General features: G+C 35.4%; 1 protein-coding gene across 2 annotated transcripts in view; it reads right to left on the bottom strand.

The window, feature by feature from the left end:
• Window positions 1-20,778, bottom strand: part of LIN7A (lin-7 homolog A, crumbs cell polarity complex component) — a 212,543-nt gene that overhangs the window by 31,910 nt on the left and 159,855 nt on the right. For both annotated transcript variants that reach the window (XM_057742109.1, XM_057742108.1), the window contains exons 3-4: window positions 9,369-9,440; window positions 6,864-7,073 (exon numbers count right to left, since the gene is read on the bottom strand). In XM_057742109.1, coding sequence (XP_057598092.1) covers window positions 6,864-7,073; window positions 9,369-9,428 — 270 coding nt within the window. In that variant the 5' untranslated portion in view covers window positions 9,429-9,440. The remainder of the gene's footprint in view (window positions 1-6,863; window positions 7,074-9,368; window positions 9,441-20,778) is intronic.

Below are 20,778 nucleotides of genomic sequence, written 5' to 3'. Positions count from 1 at the left end.
AGAAGAACACTACCTGTTCAATGTTGCAAAATATACTGGATTATGTTGTCTTGTTTGTGCCATTCCTAAAGTGACCCAGATAAAGCAACAAAATGTACTTCTCTTGGAGCTTTCACAATTGTCAGTGGAGTAGCACATGAAGTTACTCAGAGAACAAAAATCTTCAGCACTTAACTGAAATTCCAGCTTGCACTCCTATTTAATTATAACCCCAACAATCCCCCACTCAGCTGCCCAGCAAGGTAAAGAATCTGGTAACAAGTGCTTAGCAAAGAAGAGAATTTGAGAATAACTTTACTTGAGGCCTCCTAGCCTAGAACTTAGTTGGGGATGCTCATGCCAGGCCTCTAGGGGGACCTGAAGGCTAAGGCTCTGCTTTGCCTTCCCCCTCTCGATGCCTGCAGGGCTCCCCTCTAACAGCCGCCTGGACATCCAGGAGTGAGTGTGGATCAGGGCCATCACTGGCTGTTCAGGCCACACTCTGGCCCTGTGCTTTCTGTGCCTGACACAAGGTGGAGTGATGGGTTATAGGCAGTGATGGAACCATCAAACACATTCAAACCAAACTCTTTGCACTCCTCAGGACTCCAAGCCATCTGAATTCAAGAAACGCCTCCTTTTCCAAAATGCTACTGTTTTTAGGAATGGTTCTTAACTTTTTAAAGGTCAAAGCCCTTTATGAGAAACAGAAAAACAACAGACCCTCCCCCAATCAAAAATGCTTATTCTGCAAACCCATAAAGGTTAAAACAACAGCAACAACAAAAAAACCTTAATCTTTTCTACACCATACATGAAAATACTAGTCTATTAAGGGCTAAGATATTTATTTATCCTTAAGTTAGGATGAATAAGGCTAGACTGCCTAGGTTAGACTCTCCAACTCTGTCATTCAGTAGCTGTGTGACCTTGGGCAAGTCACTTGATCTCTCTCTTCCTCAGTTTCCTCATTTGTAAAATAAGAGTGACAATAAGAGCGTCTACTACAAAAGATCATTATGAGGAAATAATAAATTCAATATGTTAAAGTGCTTACAATGGTGTCTGGAGTTAAATAAATATATAGGAGCTTTGAATATGTAGATAGGTGCTGTTCTAAGACAGAAGAGAAGGCAATGAACAAAAATGACTGCTGTCAGTGGGGCATGCGTTTTAACGTAGAGCTTAAATTTTCATAGAAATCTTATAGTATATTTCACAGTAATTTAAAAAATCTTTTTATTTATATTTTATCTTTGTTCAGATAATAGACTTTGTTCAGATAAATAAGATTTAATACAGATTTCCCATCTGGGACACTACAGTTTCACAGAGCTCAAATTTAGAGAGTTCTAACTTTTGTTTCATCCTCACGCCATACCTGACAACCTTCCTGCACAAATAATTTGGGCTGTGAGTACTCATCCTTAACTTGGCATAGGTATTTATAAAATGGGAGAAAAGCCAGATTGCAGGAAAACAATCTATTCTGTTCCATCCCTCAACTTTTACTCATTCATCTCTTACGCTTAAACATCAATTAGCACTGTTCATACACTGTATCGACAGCTTTATTTAGGATTAACTACAGAGGTGGGCAAATTGAACTGCAATTTCCCCACCAATGATGCTGTAAAGCAACGCCTGGATTTCAGGAGCTGATCAAGGTCTCTTTTTACTATGACATATTTTTAAAGTTCTTGTGCTTTTATTTTATCTTTCTGCCCTGTGCCTTCCTATTCTCCACCTGCCTGTCCTCTCTCCCATCAGTACCAGGAGGATATCATATTTCAGGTTGATTCTTTTGGACTTTCTTCCTTTAAAAAATTATTAGGAAATAATTATTGAGTCGCAGGAAGTTGAAAAGAAATGTACAGGGAGGTCCTGTGCTCACTTTACCCAGCTTCCCTCAACACTAACATCTTTTAAAACAACTGTAAAATATTAAAACCAGAGCATTGTTATAGGCAGAATCCATGGAGCTTATTCAGATTTCATTGGGATTCACTTTTTAAGTAACTGATTATTACATTTGGTAAGTATCAGTTATGATCACAATAAAGGCTGAAATTCACTTCTCGTGTGTGTATGTGGTATGGGCCTGTGTGTGCATATATGTGTGTATCCATTTCTGTGTGTGAGTCTGTGTGTGTGTGTGTGCATGTGTGTGTGTGAGAGAGAGAGAGAGAGAGAGAGAGACAGACAGACAGAATAAACTCTGGCCCTATCCACTTGATGAGACTTTTTTGAGGAACAAATGGGAGGATTTTAGGTAAATACTATTCATAAACTGTAAAGTACTAGATAAATAAAAAGCATTAGATTGTAGTAGATGTCTAATCCTTCTGTTCAAGAAAAAATGTCTCATCAGTATGGTACACAGAGAGTAGGTAGAGCTGACCTACCTGTATAAAGAGGGCGTGTGTGTGTGTGCGCGCGCGTGTGTGTGTGTGTGTGTGTGTGTGTGTGTGTGTGTGTGTGTGTGTAGGGTATTTAGAAGTCTCAGCAAAATCCCATCTGAAAACACAAGAGTTAAGAGTTAGAAGGGACCCTGGGGCCAACTGTTCCAGCCCTCTACATTATACACATATTTTCAAATACTCTTGCTGGTTGGTCTTCTAATCTCTGATTAAAACTTAAAATGATGGGCACATACTGACTTATGATTCAGTTTTTCCCTGTGTGTTTAAAGGCTCTTTCTTATAATAAGCTATAATCTTCCTTCCCTGTGGCTTTTACCCACTGGTCTTGGTTCTGCCATCTGGCGCCTCATACAATGAAGGACAAGCGAAGGCAGCCATCGTTCCTCTGAGTCTCTTCTCTACCCTAAACAAGGCAAGTCCTTCTTCCCAAACAAGGCTGCTTGACTCTGGATGAGCTTATTGTTCCAAGGATGGAACCGGGATCAGAGCACAGTGGGGTGTGAGCTGAACAGCATATTCAGAGCTGGACCAGTCTGCTCCTCCTTCTGTGTCTGTACATGATATTTGTATTAATGGCCCCTATAATCATATTAACATATTTTTGAGTTTTTCTTTTTTTCCCCCCTCAACTTGCTTTATATTCTCCTTCAAATCAATTGAAATCTCCCAGGTTTTTTTTCAGGTTTTGATATTTAGCTATTCCTTCCTGATTCTGCACATAGATAGATAGTTTGCTGGGCAAATGAGTAGGACTTCACGTAGATTCTTATTAAATTAGGCCTAGTGTACCATGTTATTGAGATTTTTTATATCCAGACTCTATCACTAAATGTGTTTACTGTCCCTGCTGGCTACACGTTGGCTGCAACCTTTATATACAGCCCTTTAACACGTTGGCTGCAGCCTTTATATACAGCCCTTTAGTTCTTTCTCAAAACTGCTGATGAAACGGGTATAAAAGGGTGAAAAGGAGATCATTACAAAGCTATAAATTCTAACTGTAACATTCTGACCTCCTGTTAACGTTAAATTTTAATTGAGCATTCAGCTCTAAGTTTTTACTGAGTGTTGACCTAAGAAGCAGCCGTGTGCAAAAGGCCTCTGCATTTTCTATAAAATTGCATTAGGTGATTCAATATCTCATTTGTAAAAATCCCATGGGAAATTTCTCCTGGAGCTCAGGGATAGAAAAAAATCTCTACCAATGATAGCTGAGCTGGTATGAGTTTCCTTCTGTTCTGATTTCTAAGATGCTAAGAGAAAAAAAAAAATTACTTGCTCTATTGCTATATCTTTTCTTTATTTCTATTTATTGATTTTTCTCTCTTTCTATCCCACTTCATCACCTAACATGCCATGTTAATAATTCTCTTTAACATATTTTATTTTTTACCAGATATCATGATATATCCTTTCCCAAAGCAGGTAGGGCATAAAAAAAAGCATGCATAATTAAGACATCTTTTCATGTGTTTTTTCAGATGTTTAAAGGTCCATGCAACAATTTCTTTACTTTTTAAGTAGGACACTAGGAAATTTTCCCCAGAATACTTGTACTGAAGTAGTAAGGTTTGCTTCAAGCCCTTCGAATCACTTCCTTCCAAAATTTGTTCTCAGTTTAGAAAGGCATGTTCTAAAAATCTTCCATATTAATTTCCCCAAATGGTACTTTATTTTAAAGTATAAGCTTGATCATTTGTTAACATTTTCTCTTTTTTTGGCCCTTCCATTACAGAATAATTTATTTTTCATTAAACACTGCTATCTGCCTGGAATTGTTTATACTTTAAAGACTTGTGGATTCAGTGTTAGCCCAGGGTTGTTGCCTTGGATTAACTATTTTGTGTGACTATTGGAAACCCACTGGGTCATTAAATTTCTCATTTACAGAAGGAAAACCACCTTTTGATGAATATCTGATAAACATTAGATTCAGTTAAAATGTATATAACTTACCTTTAATTACTTTAAAATAGGTAGTTATAATGTATAGCTTGATTATATAGATGTACAATATTTTAAACTCCAAATTTAGAAGCTAGGTGGTCAGCAGACATTAAATCAGAAAGGCAACACTCTAGAGATTGGTCACTACAAAAGCATTTGTTATACCTATCTTAATGATGCTTTGTTTATTGGCAACAGTATGTCAGAAATGGATTCTCACTGGCAAAATTAGTGACTTACTAACCAAATCGATAAATAGAACTTAATCAACAAAATTAAAAAGCTTTAAATATAAGCGGAATACTAAAGATTTTGGAGATCCCCCACCTTTGCATGACCAGGTTACAAACATCTTAAGGAGGCCCACTGCCTGTACCAAAGGATTAGTGGCCTAAGTTTGATCACTAAAGCTTCTTATTTCTGTCAGTCTAGTAGAATTTCTGGCTGTTTGATGCTGAGTATAAAGATAACAAAATCCTGGCTCTGGAATGTTGTTTCATCTGCCTCAAGTAAACCATTTTTTCAAGGTAATGATTGGAACAACTGAATGGACAGAACTAGGAACCAACTTACTGAAGAGGTTGTATTAGTCTATTAATGCCTTTTTGCTAGTAAATGTTTGCTAAAATATACCTATACGTACAGCAGAACTTGCTTTAAAACTTATAACTAACATTAGCAATATCATGGGGGGATTGCTAACCGTTTTCAACCTTCTGCAGTAACCACACTTACCTATCAAAGGTGTGTATAACTAAACTAGCACAGGATAGCTCTCAACAGACATTTTGCCTCATTTTAATTTTCACCAGTGCCCTCCAAATCAGTCACTACTCCCCTTTACTCAGATTAGGAAATTCGGGTTTAGGGGATATTAATCAATAAAAATATGGATATTGAGAGGTAGAGCCTGATATGTCTGATTCCATTGCTCCAATTACTCTTGCAGTCTCCCAGATAAAGTCACATGGTCATTGCAAGGAATGGATGAGTGATTATGAAAATGCCAACAGCTGTGTTCCCTGCAAATGTACGGGTTAAACAAAGGCCCTTTAGCCCTTCTGACAGATAGCTTCAAGTCAACTACATATTAAATTGATTTAATATATATTTACTGTTGTTTTCTACAAATATACTCAATATATTTTTGGTTCCTTTTTGGACTTTTCATGTTTTAAAATCTATATTCTCTTTTGATCTACCCAGTATCCACCCAGTATTTCAGAGAAATCGTAAATTCATACACTGAAGCACAGATTACTTTGTGACATAATTGCATGACCCAGCTCTAGAGCCCTCTCCTAGAAAGCTTGACTATGAAATTATCAGTTGAAACATGCTTTGAAAAAGTCATAGTTATCTAAAGGTCAATAAAAAGCTCATCACAAAGCACTGCTGCATAAAAAAAAGTAAATGAAATGGTAATTTTAGAATTGGAATGCTGAAGGGATATAAAATATTCATGGATTGATGATTTTGATGTACATCAGAGATTGGCAGAGTTGAATGAATAATTTGGGGTTCTATAAAACTACTAGTCAGGCTAAGAAAAAAATAAAACACAAGACATAAATAGAAGAATTTACTCCATAGTTACCAACAATATATCACATTCCAAATGCATTTATTTTGGCTATTATGTCCTTAGCAGAAATCAATATGGCGACAAATAACCCAAATCTAATTTATTTTTTAAAATCTTAAGTTCTTAGAAGACAGATCCTAGATGAATAGAAAAGTAAGCTTTGATATGCTCCTATTTGTACTTCTGAAATTTATGCTTTTAGGTTATTTATTTTTCATTTAAGTATAAGTCATGGGGAAAAAATATTCATTTCACATGAAGCCATTTCATTAACAACTTGTTATTACATGTGGAGGTAATGGCATCCAAAGAATATGAGGTTATGAAAAAAATGTATGTTCATACTTTTATTTTAACTTCATGCAAAAACTAAAATATGATGAATAGATAATATAATCAAACTTTTTTTCAGGAGAGAGGCTGATATATTTTTATTATACTATAGCTGTATACCTTGCTTACAGAATTATCTATTCATTAGCCTTTTCCACATGTGTTATTATTATACACATTAAAATTATCCTTCCTCTTTAATGAAAATGAAAAATATATAGGTTGAGAAGTTTTAGCTTTATCTTTTAAATGTTTATATTTGCTTATAGTAGCCTTGAATAAAAGTGACTTGAAATTATGTTCTTTTAAATATTAATTCAATTAGAGTATTATATGGGGGAAATTCTACTAGTTGGGATAATATCTTGGGATGACTTTCCCGCTAGGTCCTACTTATCATCCCTGAACAAGAAAAATGAGACATCAAAAGCATAAAATGACTGCTTTTGTAGGTTTAATATCCATCAGTGCTCAGGAAGCTGTTTGGGCACAAAATTAAGATTTGTTGTAGGATTTCAACATTGACTTTAGTAACAGCGGGGGGAAAAAAAGGATGTGCTTAGAGAGAAAAACCTCTGATTATGTTATGAACATACCACTCCATTCACTGATAGCAGCTGGTCTCCTCTCTTGAGGCCTCCATGTCTTTCAGCCACCCCTCCAGGAATGATGCGAGAGATATAAATGGGGGAATTTTGCTCCTTTCCTCCCATCACGTTAAAACCGAGGCCTTCATCCGTCTTTGGCAGCTCGACTACCCGAGGGTGGGAGTGGCCTTCACTAGCTGCAAAAGCTGCAACTGTTGCCTGAAAGAAAAGATGGTCATTTGGTGATAAAAACGAGGGAAATAAGGCTAATCATACGACTTGCTGCACGTAGATCAGGCAACTCCTCCTATTTTATAGCATTCTCCTGTGAAAGAAAGAACACAAAAGGGAGGGGGCTTTCTTCATTTAGATGTCCTTAATAATTCCTTTCTTGGGTAAAACTCAGCCTAACTATTGATATTTCCACCTTTCCAAACTGTACCCATTTAAATCTCCCTTCCTCATAAAAATCTTTCCCATTGACCTTGGTTGGATGCAATTCCTCCTGTTCTTAGACTCCAAATAGCTTTGGTAACATATAATACCTACGTGTGGTACATAAACTGTAATTACTGTATATATTGTATATATGTTGACCATGGGCACCTGAAGGGGTGAGACTGTGGCTTCCACTTCTTTCTATGACACACAGTCTAATTCGGTGCTTGCACATAAATGTTCATAAATATTTATTCAGTACACTGAGGAGCACTTCTATGTATACATACTGGTGAATACATCTAGAATTTCACTATTGCCAAACCACTGTCTTAGCAAATTTAGTTTTTTTTTTAATTGAAAATGCCTGAAAGAAAAAAAAAAGCTAAAATAAAAGATTCAAACAGATTATAATTATTTTATATCAGTATTCCATACTATTATGAGAGGTCCTCTTATCTGGCACAGGTTTTTTCCCCCTATATTTTACATTAATATTTCAACTAATCCAGCAATGTAGGCAAAATGAGCAGTCCATGATTTTATACCTAGATGTATAAAATATCATTTAATACGGACATAACTTTATATTAAAATTCATATAGATTAATTTTTAAAAATAGGTTGAAGGAAACAACTTACCATTAGTTTTTCACCCCCCTCCCCTCCATGGAAATAAGAATATTTAAACAGTTTCTATCAAGAAAAGATTCTTCTGCTGCTTATTTTCCACCTCCAGTAAACTGCCTTAACCACAGTTGATTAGATGCCTACTATAAAGTGATTTACTCAACACTGTGAAAATATTGATTCCCAACGACTGCACATTCTTTTCCACACACAGCATTATCACATCAATTTAGCATTATGCTACTGTCTGCATTTAGTGAAAGATAGTGAATGATATGGAAGTAATGGCTTGTTTTTAGCTACATGCATTTGCTCATGCAAACCTTGTTGTCATGCATAGATTTTAATGGCTGACATGGATGCAATGCAGACAGCCCAGAAACAACCAGAAAATATTGTGCTATTGCAACATTATGCTGCCATCCTGCTGTTCTACATGAATAAGAAATGAGAATGGTAAAACACCACATAATTCACTTTCCCCTTAATTAAACCATGTAGGGATCATTTTTCTGTGTGTGTTCCACTTCAGTACAAGCAAAGCATGATGTAATGATCATAAAACCTCTTTTAGCCTGGCTTAAAAAAATCAAAAAACAAAAAAGTCACAAATCTACAGTGCTCAGTTACAGAATGAAAACTAAAAATCAGGAGAGAAACCAAACAAGAGGTGATGTAGCACAAAAGAATTAAATGGAAAAATTCTGATTAGTTTCAGCAGTTCTTATTTCTTACACATATTAGAAAGAGAAAAGCTTTGAAAAAGCAAATGTGTGTCTACTATAACATTTCTGTACTTATAAAATAAGAACTGCATTCGTGATTTTAGTTTAAAACTATTATTTCCTATGGTCCATTTTCCAAATAATTTCATGATCCTACTGCTGTAACATTTTCATTCGTAAGGTCTCTGCAATCTCTGGATTTGAATTTTTCAAGAACAAATGTGGTCGCTACCAAAACAGGTAACAGGCCTTCCCTTGAGGTCAACATCATATTCACTCAGCTACTCTGCTGAGTATATGGAAGAATCCTGCAACAGTGGGTATCAGGTGAGTTCTCGTCATCACTAGCTTGAGTCGAACCGTTAGACTTGTGCAAATCTTCATGTGTTGAATAGGGAACAGGTTCTTTTGGATCAGAGCAGTGTGTGAGAAAACAAAGAAGTATTTCATACAATGAACCAGCAGATTTGCTTGTGCCAAATGAACATTTAGTGAGTTTAATGAAATCATTCTCCTTTCTTAAGCTACAGAAGCAGCAGAAACGTTCAATTTTCCATTAGGATTTTTACCTGGGAAGTAGTACTGGTTCTAGACTCTGGGCTGCCACTGATGTCTAAATTCTCTTACAGTGTACACACGAGAATACCTGAAACACACACGCGCACAATCAATTACTAGATCACTGGGGTTGAGTATATTTTTAAAGTTACTCAAGTCTTACCTTTGCTGTGGCCCTGGCACGGAATTCGGGACAGCCATTAACAGTTATCGTTTCATGCATATATTGATACACCTAAAATGTTCACATAAAGAAAAAAAGAATATGTAAGAACATTAAGAATATCAATTTTTTCGTTGGAGATAGGACAATAAAGTTGCACTGTAAGACAGAAGTTCCCTATCACAAAGTGAAGTAGGTTTGAATCAATTTATCCTGATGATTTGGACCAAAAATCCATCCTATTTTGGGGGGGCAGGGGGGGATTGGGGCAGAGAAGAGAGGGCAATCACTTTTATTCAGAAGTTTTTAATTTGGCTATCCATGTTTATCAAGTAATAAAACTTTCATATTTGGTTTTATAAAAACCACTATTGGTAACACTCAAATATGCAAATAAATATCAAATGTTTGTTCCTATGGTAACACTTTAAAAGTAGTTTTTTAAATTTATATTTCACAAAGCTGGGATTACAATATCTTCTCCTTGCATGTTGGAAGGTATGCATGTTGGGATGTGTTACTGATACACACAATTCACAACTACAGAGATTTAGGAGCAAAGCCAAGTAAAGTAAGAGATTCTTGGAATTAGTCATACAGAACAACACATCAACTATGGGTTCATGTTAACATTTAGATGAAAGAGAAAGAATGGGGAGTAAAATGTGGATCCAGACTGATGTCATAGAAAGCACACAGGTTTTGTTGACTAATGGACCTACATTTGAGTCTTATAATACAATTGGGGAACTATGAGGTCTTCGTTGAACCCCTTCACTACTTTGACCATCTTTTTTGCCCACCTGAAAAATGGGTTAAAAATATTTATTCGCTATGGTTGTTTTTATTTGAAATGATACTTTTAAAACAGCAACCCCAGCAGGTACTCCTTAGACAGAAGATATTATTACTAACTATGATTCTAAACACAAGTATAGAAACTGCTGAAACATAAGAGAAAAAAACTGTTTTTCCTCTAAACTACCAGTTGTGGGTTTAGGAAATCAATTGTAAAAATAGCTTAATTTTAAATAAACTGAGGTATAGAGGATAACTTTTAAAGGACAGTTTGAGGAAAATATTTTGAAAAAAATAATGATTAAATATGCTTGATTATAGGCTCATTTTGAAGATTTAAATAATAAAGTTGTAAATATCTATTGCATAATGCACCAGGGTAAAATACCATTTGCTGTTATGCTGGGGTATTTTTCAGGAGTGACCCATTAGCTATATCACGAAAAGATGAAATAGGAAAATTTTAATAGAAGATTATTTTCCTTTCTACTAATCTTATTTTACATGGCTTAAGTCAAAAGTTATTAAGGTGAATTCAAAATCTGATTGATTCATCCATTCAACAACCATTCACTGAGTGCCTGGGACTAATTTCCCAACATTTTTTATTGGCTCATTTCTCAAATACATTTGGTTAGGTCTGCACTAATGCTGATTCATCTTTTCCGGGTAGCACAGTTAGGACGAGAAAGACAAAGTGGTCTGGACTAGAAAGGTAAGAGTATTACTCAGAATCCACCTTTTATCCCTATACTTTCACTAAATAAGTGGGGTATTCAATTTCAGTGGAAAATCTGAATGGGAAGAGTACAAGTTTCCAGAAGAGCATTTTGTGAAACTGGGACCTGTTAATGTAAATTCTTCAGGCTATCAAAATAACCACTAAATATGTTTCTATGTTATTTCCTTGAAAGTGCATCATTTTGTTTCGTAGAAATAGCTCTTCCACAAATAAATGCCACTTATTTGCTCCTACAGCCCATTTAAGAGGAGGAGTCTCTCCAGCTTGTTTGTCCTGTTAATAAACTCTCTCAAATCTGACCCCTGACTTATCATCTGTTGCTCAAAGCACTGTATTAGTGTCTTGATTGTGTCTCTCCACCATGACAACAGTATAGCCTTTGCTTATCATCATCAAGTAGCTACCTGACCATGCTGCTGCTGTGCTCTTGGCTGTCTGCTATCCTTACAGTAAAGGCTGTAAAGTCAAATGCTTACAAAAGTCAAGCTAGCAAAAATAATGCAGAACCCAGCCTCGTGTTTAGTCTTCTTTTCCTACTTCCTTTCCTCTTCCCTGACCATTACCCAAACATATCATACACTCTGAGTTGCCCAGGCCTTTGCACACGCTGTATGCTCTGTTTGGAATGCCCTTCCATCAGGAAGACTCTTATTTGTCCAAGTTTAACAATCATTAAAGGCTTAATTCAAATATTGTTCTTCTCCGTTAAACATTCTCTGCCTTCCCCAAGCAGAGTAAATCTCTCCCTCCTTGATTCCTGGCCAGCTGAGTTTGTCTGGAGTCACTGTGGTCATCTTTTCCAGGGGAAGTGACATGCTTGTTTGCATCCAAGGATGTTTATGAGGACAATCATGTAGCAAATAATGGGGGGGGGGGGGGCTGTCATCAGTTGATTAAAACAGAAACTACTTTTTTTAACCAAGGAGAAAGACCTGTACACTTAAAACTAATAAGGCACTGATGAAAGAAATTGAAGAAGACACAAATAAATGAAAAGATATTCCATGCTCATGGATGGGAAGAATTAGTACTGTTAAAATGACCATATCACCTAGAACAATCTACAGATTCAGTGTAATTCTTATAAAAATTCCAATGGCATTTTTCACAGAAATAGAACATAATCCTAAAATTTATATGGAACCACAAAAGACCTCAAACAGACAAAACAGTCTTGAAAAAGGAGAACAAAGCTGAAGGAATCACACTCCTTGTTTTCCAACTTAATTACAAAGCTGTAGTAATCAAAACTGTATGGTGTTGGCATAAAAACAGACACAAAGATCAATGAGACAGAATGGAGAGCCCAGAAATAAACCCATTCATGTACAGCCAATTAATTTACAAGAGGCAAGATTATGCAACAGGGAAAGGACAGTCTCTCCAATAAATGGTGTTGAGAAAATTCGACAGCCACATGCAAAAGAATTTAACTTAACTATTATCTTAGACCATACACAAAATTAATTCAAAATGGATTAAACACTTGAATGTTAGACCTGAAACCATCAAACTCCTTGAAGAAAACAAAGCTGGTAAGCTTCCTTGATATTAATCTTGGAGATAATTTTTTGGATCTGACTCTAAAAGCAAAGGCAATAAAAGCAAAAACAAACAAATGGGACTACATCAAATTAAAAAGTTTCTGCACAGCAAGGGAAATCATCAACAAAATGAAAAAGCAACCTACTGAATGGGGGAAAATATTTGCAAATCACTTATCTGATAAGTGGTTAATATCCAAAATATAGGAAGAACTCATACAACTCAACAGCAAAAACAGAAACAAACAATCCAATTTCAAAATGGGCAGAGGACCTGAATAGACATTTTTTCCAAAGAAGACATACAGATGGCCAACAGGCACATGAAAAGATGCTCAACATCACTAATCATCAGGGGATGCAAATCAAAACCATAATGAGCTATCACCTCACACCTGTTTGGCTATTACCAAAAAGACAAGTGTTGGAGAGGATGTGGAGAAAAGGAAATCTCTGTGCACTGTTGGTGCAATTGTAAATTAGTGCAATTTACAAAAGGCAAAAGCATTATGGAGGTTCCTCAAAAAATTAAAAATAGAACTACTATATGATTCAGTGATTCCACGTCTGGGTATTTATCTAAAGAAAATGAAAGTACTAATTTGAAAAGATATATGCACACCCATGTTCACTGCAGCATTATATATATAGGGGAGCTAAGGTATGGAAACAACCTAAGTGGACATCAATGGACAAACAGATAAAGAAGATGTGGTATTATATATACATGCAATGGAATACTAGTCAGCCAAAAAAAAGAAAAGAATAAAATCTTATAACTTGTAACAACGTAGATGGACCCTGAAGACATTATGCTAAGTGAAATAGGTCAGACAAAGAAAGATAAATACCACATGATCTCACTATATGAGGAAGCTAAACAAAACAAAGCAAACAAACAAATAAAACCAAACTCATATATACAGAAAACAAATTGGTGGTTGCCAGAGAGGGAAGTTGGGGGTTGGCAAAAAGATATAAACTTCAGTTATAAAATAAGTCATGGAAATATAGTGGACAGCATGGTGACTACAGTTAATAATACTGTGTTGCATATTTGAAAGTTGCTAAGAGAGTAGATCATAAAGGACCTCCTCACAAGGAAAAAAAAAATCTGTAACTATTTGTGGTTATGGATGTTAACTAGACTTATTGTGGTGATTATTTCACAATGCATACAAATATTGAATTATTATGTTGTACATCTGAAACTAATATATGTCAATTATACACAATAAAAAATAAAAATAAGGAGGAAAATGGAAGCACAAAAGCAAAAACTAATTTTGTAAGAGCCTGGGATAAAGTAAAGTAAATACAAATTAAGAATAATTATCTTTAACACCCTAATTTGAATTATGAATTTAAAAACGGGCTATGCAAGAAGTAGTACTACACATAGATAGTTGCACAGGCCTTGGAGGTGGCTTAGAAAGAAACCCTGGGCCACTTAATAATTGTATGATCTTGGTCAGTTACTTGATTTCTCTGGGGCTCAATTTTTGCGTTTGAAAAATGTGCTTATAGCAGCAACTAACTTCTAAGTCTGTTGTGAAATTCAATGAGATAAGAATAATTTGTATATAAAAATTAGTCATTACTACTACTACTATTATTATCATTTAATATTTTCCAATGAATTTTTGAGGAACAATCTTCCAGGACTAGGAGTCTGCAAACACTTTTAGAAAGAACTGATCAAAGACTGTAGTTCTCAGCTAGAGGCAATTCTGCCCCCACCTCCAGGAGACACTGGGCAATGTCGGGCGACATTCTGGGTTGTCACAAACGGGGAGAGGCATGGTGCTGCTGGCATCTAGCATGTAGAGGCCTGGGATACTGCTCAACATCCAACAATGCTCAGGGCAGCACTCCCCCCACCACCCCCGGCCCACAGTAATGAAATGTCTGCCAAAATGTCAATGATGCTGAGATTGTGAAACCCTGAACTCATGAATCAAGTTATATATTTTATTTTGATATATAATAATTAGTGAGCTATAAAACAACACCTGTATAGCACTGAGTAAATGGTCCTGTAAATGTTCAATAAATAATTTTTGGAACCAAACATGCTTCTGGTGTGTGTTTAATGAGGACTTACAGTAGGCCAAGAGAAGTGCTAAGCATTTTATATTTATGAGTTCATTAAATTCTCACAACCTGTGATTCATGCATTCTACACACAAGAAAACAGCCATGGAGATGGTAACATGCCCACAACTGCACAGCTAGTTAGTGGCAAATTTGGTACAGATATTCATATCTAATTGCCTCTCAAATCTTTCCTCTTTTAACCACATCAGGTATTCTTATATTGAGACAACATTAGACCACTACTATTTTGGCAGCATGTGTTGAAAAATAGATGTGCAGATGTCACATGTATTTATATTTTGATTAAAATTTTCTGGGTTTTATATGGTGTCTACCACTATACAAGTGGTGGCTGCAAATTAACAATACAATTCTGAAACCAACAAATGTATCACTTCAAATGAAAGTGAAATAGCATTTTAATCCTCTTTTCTGGTTATCACATACTAAGATTAAGTGAAATAAATCCAGTATTATTGCCAGTCTTTTTTTTCCTATAACATACAATAGATTCTGATTAGTTGCTTTTCAAAAGTGAGCTAAAAAAGTCATGGTCTAGTTACAGAGTCAAGTCAAAGCTTGGAGATATTAATTCTTTTTCTATTAGCTGTGTCATCTTATGAATGTTTCTTAGCCTTTTATTTCGTAAGCGGCAAAACCTATCCCTGCCTATCTTACTTTTCAAGGACAAGTGTAAAAGTATAAAACTTTGAAGAAAGTTGTTATGGAAAGCTAAAGTATTTCCCAGATACCCTGAGAAAGTTTCTGAAGGGAAAACAGAAAATGGTTGTATGAGTTTCTTCAAGGGACAGGCCATAAAGCTGGGCTTAACGGTCCTCTGAATCTTTTGGGTCCCCAAATGTCTGGCAAACTTCAGCTACAGCATTTCCAAGCACATTCTACTATATATGATGGGTTTAATTCCTAGGGAAAGTCAAATAATTTATAAAAACTCTTGTACAGAGTTTTAGTTTACATTTTAGTCAATAATTTCCTAACTTTGAATAAATTCCACAGATTCAATAGCATTCTGTATATTTAGAACCTATTCCAAGCTATAGAAAATTTACAAATACAGATCAATTTAGTAAAGGCAGTGGAATTGTAGTGAGTTGGTTCAAAAAGATTCATTTATTCATTCATTCAGCTAATATTCACTTACAAAGGTATTCCAGTCAGTATGTTAAGTACCTGGGCCGAAATATGAAAAAAAAATATTGGCTATTTCTAAAACTTTGAATTAGTATTAATGTTCACTACTGAAGGGCTGTTTTAAAATATTTTAAGTGAATAGTTTAAATTTTACTTTTCTTCATATTAAGAAGTGGATAGCCTACTTCTTCTGGATGGAAATTTTGTCACTGAGAGAATATCAAGTACAAATGTAGTAAAAGCTTCTCTTGTGTACACCAAGTTTACAATAGAATTCCCATTTAGAGTTAAAACAAACAGCTAAAATTCAAGTGCAAGGGGATTTTTTTGTTTCTGAGCTTTCATTTCTCATAGAATATGCAGACAATATCACAATATAAACTTTACATTGAATCATTCTCCTTGATCTTGAAAACCCTGGTTGGTACAGAGATGTAGGAAAGGGATGACAAATCGATAGCATCAGTTTCTCATCCTTGGTCCCTTTTCTACGTGACTTTAAATGACCTACTATCTATGTATATTAGTTTTCTACTATGTAAAATGCTATCTTCAAGAGCCAGTCAAAGAAGACAAAGTACGTGGCTTCATGAACCATAGCCTGTGATTCTTATACTTTTATTATAACAGCTGCTATATTTCTATTATTACTGTTATATGCATGTCTAAGATTTGGTTGGAATGATTCCTTTAGAATTTAGCTGCTTGGCCAGAAGTGTGGAAAAAACTTCGAGTTCAAAACTAGATTCTGATTGTTCTGTTTTCTGCTCTTGCAGATAGCTACACTGACTTTTCTGTTTTGATATTATTTTAAAGTTGCTGTGTGAGGCAAACACTAGGGAAGCTCACCTTACCCAATTCTCATTTCCAACTCTCTCCTCCCAGCCCTGCCTGGCCACATGACCCAGTTCTGTTCACTGAGAATTCCACTGGAAGTAGATGAGAGGCTTCTGTGAAAGTGTCGCTGCTTTGGTGCAAGTTCTATCTATCCTTTTCCCCGCCTCTATTTCTTGTCCTAAGTGTGGCTATTATCACCTGTAGTAGCAATCCTTAACTGCAAGAGAAAAGCCAAGGAAACATACAGACATCAGCTCTGATCACATGGAGCCCCTGAAGCCCTGTGAGCAGCTGCCTGCTCTCGACTGACTGTAACGAAGAAAGATCGTCTATTTGTTTAAGCCACTGAAGTTGGATTTTCTGCTACCTTCAGCCAAGAGAATTCCTCATTGCTATATTATTCAAGTAAATGTTATACAGAACTATGCTATATTTATAGCCTGTTTTCTTCTAGCTGCTTCCAATTCCGAAAGTTATATTTTTTTCATTAGCAATCAAAGCAAATTTGTTAATATGAAGGTTTAGAAACTAAGAGAGGATAGACTAAAGTCATAGTAAAAAAGAAAGACACAGAAACTAACTCTTTGAAAAACACTGTTAGGAAAATGAAAAGACAAGTAGACTGAGAGGAAATGTTTGCAAAAACATAGCTGATAATGGCCTCCTATCCAGAATATGTAGAGTTCTCAAAAGTCAATAACAAGAAAACAACTCAAATAAAAACTGGGTAAAGTATCTGAACAGACATGTCATCAAGAAAGATATATGGGTGGCAAATATAAAAAGATAATCAACATCACTAGTCACCAGGAACTTCAAATTAAAACCATAATTAGATATGTGTACACACTTGTTAGAATGTCTAGATTTTTAAAAATCCTGACAATACCTAGTATGGGCAAGAATGTTGAAGAACGAGAACTCTCGTACATTGTTGGTGGGAATGGGAAATAGCACCTCCACTTGAGAAAACAAATTCATAGTTTTCCATAGATTCAAACTTGTAAGATTCACTTATGTACATTTAGCTATTTATCCCAGATAAATAAAAATGTATATTCATACAAAAATGAGATGCAAGCATGCTTTATTTCATAATCACCACAAACTGGAAACAACTCAATAGCCTTCAGCGGTGGATAAAGAATCAAACAGAAGCACATCCATCCAATGGGATACTGCTAGGCAATCAAAAGGAACAAGCTACTCACACATGCAACAACGTGGATGAATCTCAAATGCACGTTACTAAGTGAAAGAAGCCAGACTCTACAGATTTCATTTATATGACACTCAGGAAAAGGCAAAATAATAAGGATGGAAAACACATCAAACGTTGTCAGAAACTGGGGGTGGGGATGAATTGACTACCAGGTATGAGAAAATTTGGGGGGTGTTGCAACTGTTCTAATATCTTGATAAAGGTTATGGTTAACATGATTGCATGGGATTATTAAAACTCTGAAACTGTACACTGGAAAGGGGAAATATACTCTCTGGCAATTACACTTCAATAAATTTGACTTTTAAAAGAGCAGAAAATATTTCTTAAGAGAAGGAAATATTCGTGAACTTAACTGTTATTTTGGAAACCTAAAATAAAGACTTTGAAACACAAAAATCTACAGATATTTAAGAAAGTATTTAATATAATAAAAAGATGACATTAGCCCCCATTCTTCAAAGTTTATAAATATGGAAAGCAACATATACTTAAATGGATGGTAATATTTCTTTCAAACAGTGCCTAGCTGTTTAGTAGCTAGACAGGCTAGCTAATAAAATGTCAATAGAATTATAATCAAGATTAAATAAACTCCTCTATATCAGTGACTGGAAAAAAGAAATAAATCTTCCAGCAACATTGTGAAAAATGAAAATGACATTAAACCAAGTTACCTCAAGAGGGAAAAAAGTAGAAAGACATATGATCAGATTAGAGAAAATGAATGAAAAAGTCTAAATGGGAAAATTACATGGTCCAAATCCTACCACATTATAATATGCATTAAAGCTTGTTATATGTAGGTTTTTATTAAAAAGCAAGCAAGAACATAATTTTTTTTTTACAAGAAAAGAAGCAATGTAAGTATTAAGACATTTATATCTATAGCTATATATAATTTTTTAAATGGATTCCTTGATTTTTCAGATTTGGAAATTCAGATAAGAGTTGAATAAAGAAAAGTTATTTGATGTGGACTCTGATTTTAATGTATTTAAATATTTTCATAACATTAAAAGTGAAGACTGAGCCCCCTCATGCCCTTATATAATTAGAGGCCACCTGGGTAGTCAGATGACATTCACAATATTAAGCCACAGTGTATTGATAATAAAAACTCAGCAGTTTTTCTAAAAGCAAATTTTAGGCCAAGGGATGTATCTAAAATAAATTTGTGGCTCTAAATTTAATTGCATTTAGTGGAGTCCATGCATGCAGAAACTGAGTGCCCTGATGTGAATGTGTATACTGCACTTGAGTAAAATACAAGTGACTGTGCGTACTGTGGCTAGAATACAATAGAAATAGAGATTTCATCACCAAATACATGTTCTACTTATTTTGGGAGGTTTTGTAGAAATAATTCCAGACCAACTGAAAACTGGCTCATTGATGAAGGAAGAGATATTCAAAAAATATCTAATTTTTGCCTTGACCTTTTTCTTCCATTTTGGAAAAATGGCAGCCATAATTAAATTGTATACATTTAAATCTATAGCAATCCATGTATCTATACAGTTCCCATATGCTTTCCTAACTGTGGAAATGTTCCGTTTAAAATCACAGTGTTAGAATTCCTATAAACCAAAAAATTTAGGATATAAAATTTAATGTCTAGAACCAACCATTTTTTTGAAAAGAAAATGGCACACCCTGGTTACAAGTCATGTCTATTACAGTAAGACCATCAGGGGTCAAATCAATCCTGTGAAAATCCAAGAATAAAATTTCTTGAGTGACGTCTTTTTCTACATGTCTCTTTGACCATCAACTTTGATGAAAACATGCCACCCACTGATCAAGAAAAAACACTGACAGGTATAGAGAAGCAAAGGATAACACATCTCTATTAGGTTGAAATGATTTAAAAAGAGGGTTCAGTCACTAAAGCAGATGTTTGACGGTATCACTGGTAAAATCAATGTCGACTGACATTCTTGCCAGAAATGGTGGCATTACCTACAATCAAAAACAAAAAAACACTGAATTTGAAGACTGAAAACAAATGTGACATTTGGGGGAACTAAACATTTCTGGCCCATCCCTTTCACATGTTAGCCTCTGTACACCTGCTTATTTATTGAGTCAATATTCTTTTTTTTTTTTTTTTTTGAGTCAATATTCTTAGAGGAGATGTAGCTATTCCTCTCGTTTTCTATTCTACCTTCTTAAGTCAAACCTGACATCTCAGATTCAGACTGGAGGAAAAGCGGAATTCATTTGGATGTTGGGGTCCAAACTTCATTCTCCAATCTGTATTTTACCAGAAAGAGCTGCCCTAGAGAGGATTTGGGTGCTTTCCAATAACAAAGTGGTCATTTGTTTCCTATTTGGTTATGGGCCTTTTACCTTGCTTCCTTGGTTGGTAACTCCTTGAGAAGAAGAACAGAATGCAGGAGAGGATTTACGTACCCCTGGGCCACTGGCTATGATATCATCTTAATAGCACTGAAATCTCAAGTCTGCCTCTCACAGCCCACACATGTTATTTCAAAGCTCAACTCCATAACTCAGACTTTCTTTGCAATGTGATACATGCCATTTGTGATCTGTTTTAAAGGACATTAAGTAGACTACAGTAGTAGAAAAGCTGAATTGAAATGGTCCATGATTTGTGACCTAACTCGTGTGTTAAAGTGAATTTATGAAAACGGTATTACTAGACTGAAGGAAAATATAGTCTCAAATTGCAAGTGATCAACAATGCTTAGATGTAAATGAAGATAAGGAACATTTTGGACAAATTGATGCTGTTCAATACCTACTCATTTACCTAGCCAAGTTATAAAGCGATGGGAACTTTTTCTAAAATGCTGTTCATGTGTTAATTCTAATGAGAAGGGCACATTAGTAAAGTTTTCCAGCACTCTACTTCCCAAATGATGTGGCAGGGATGAGAGGACCCTCAAGAAGGGAAATCTGGGATTGCTTCCCAGAGGATTAAATGTCCCCTCATGGCTGACAGTAAATGGATGACACATCCTTTTTTTTTCTCTTCTTTTAGTTCTGTAGGAA

Source organism: Hippopotamus amphibius, chromosome 7 (assembly GCF_030028045.1).
Source record: "Hippopotamus amphibius kiboko isolate mHipAmp2 chromosome 7, mHipAmp2.hap2, whole genome shotgun sequence".
NCBI classification, from domain to species: Eukaryota; Metazoa; Chordata; class Mammalia; order Artiodactyla; family Hippopotamidae; genus Hippopotamus; species Hippopotamus amphibius.
This window is presented reverse-complemented; position numbering and strand designations above follow the sequence as displayed.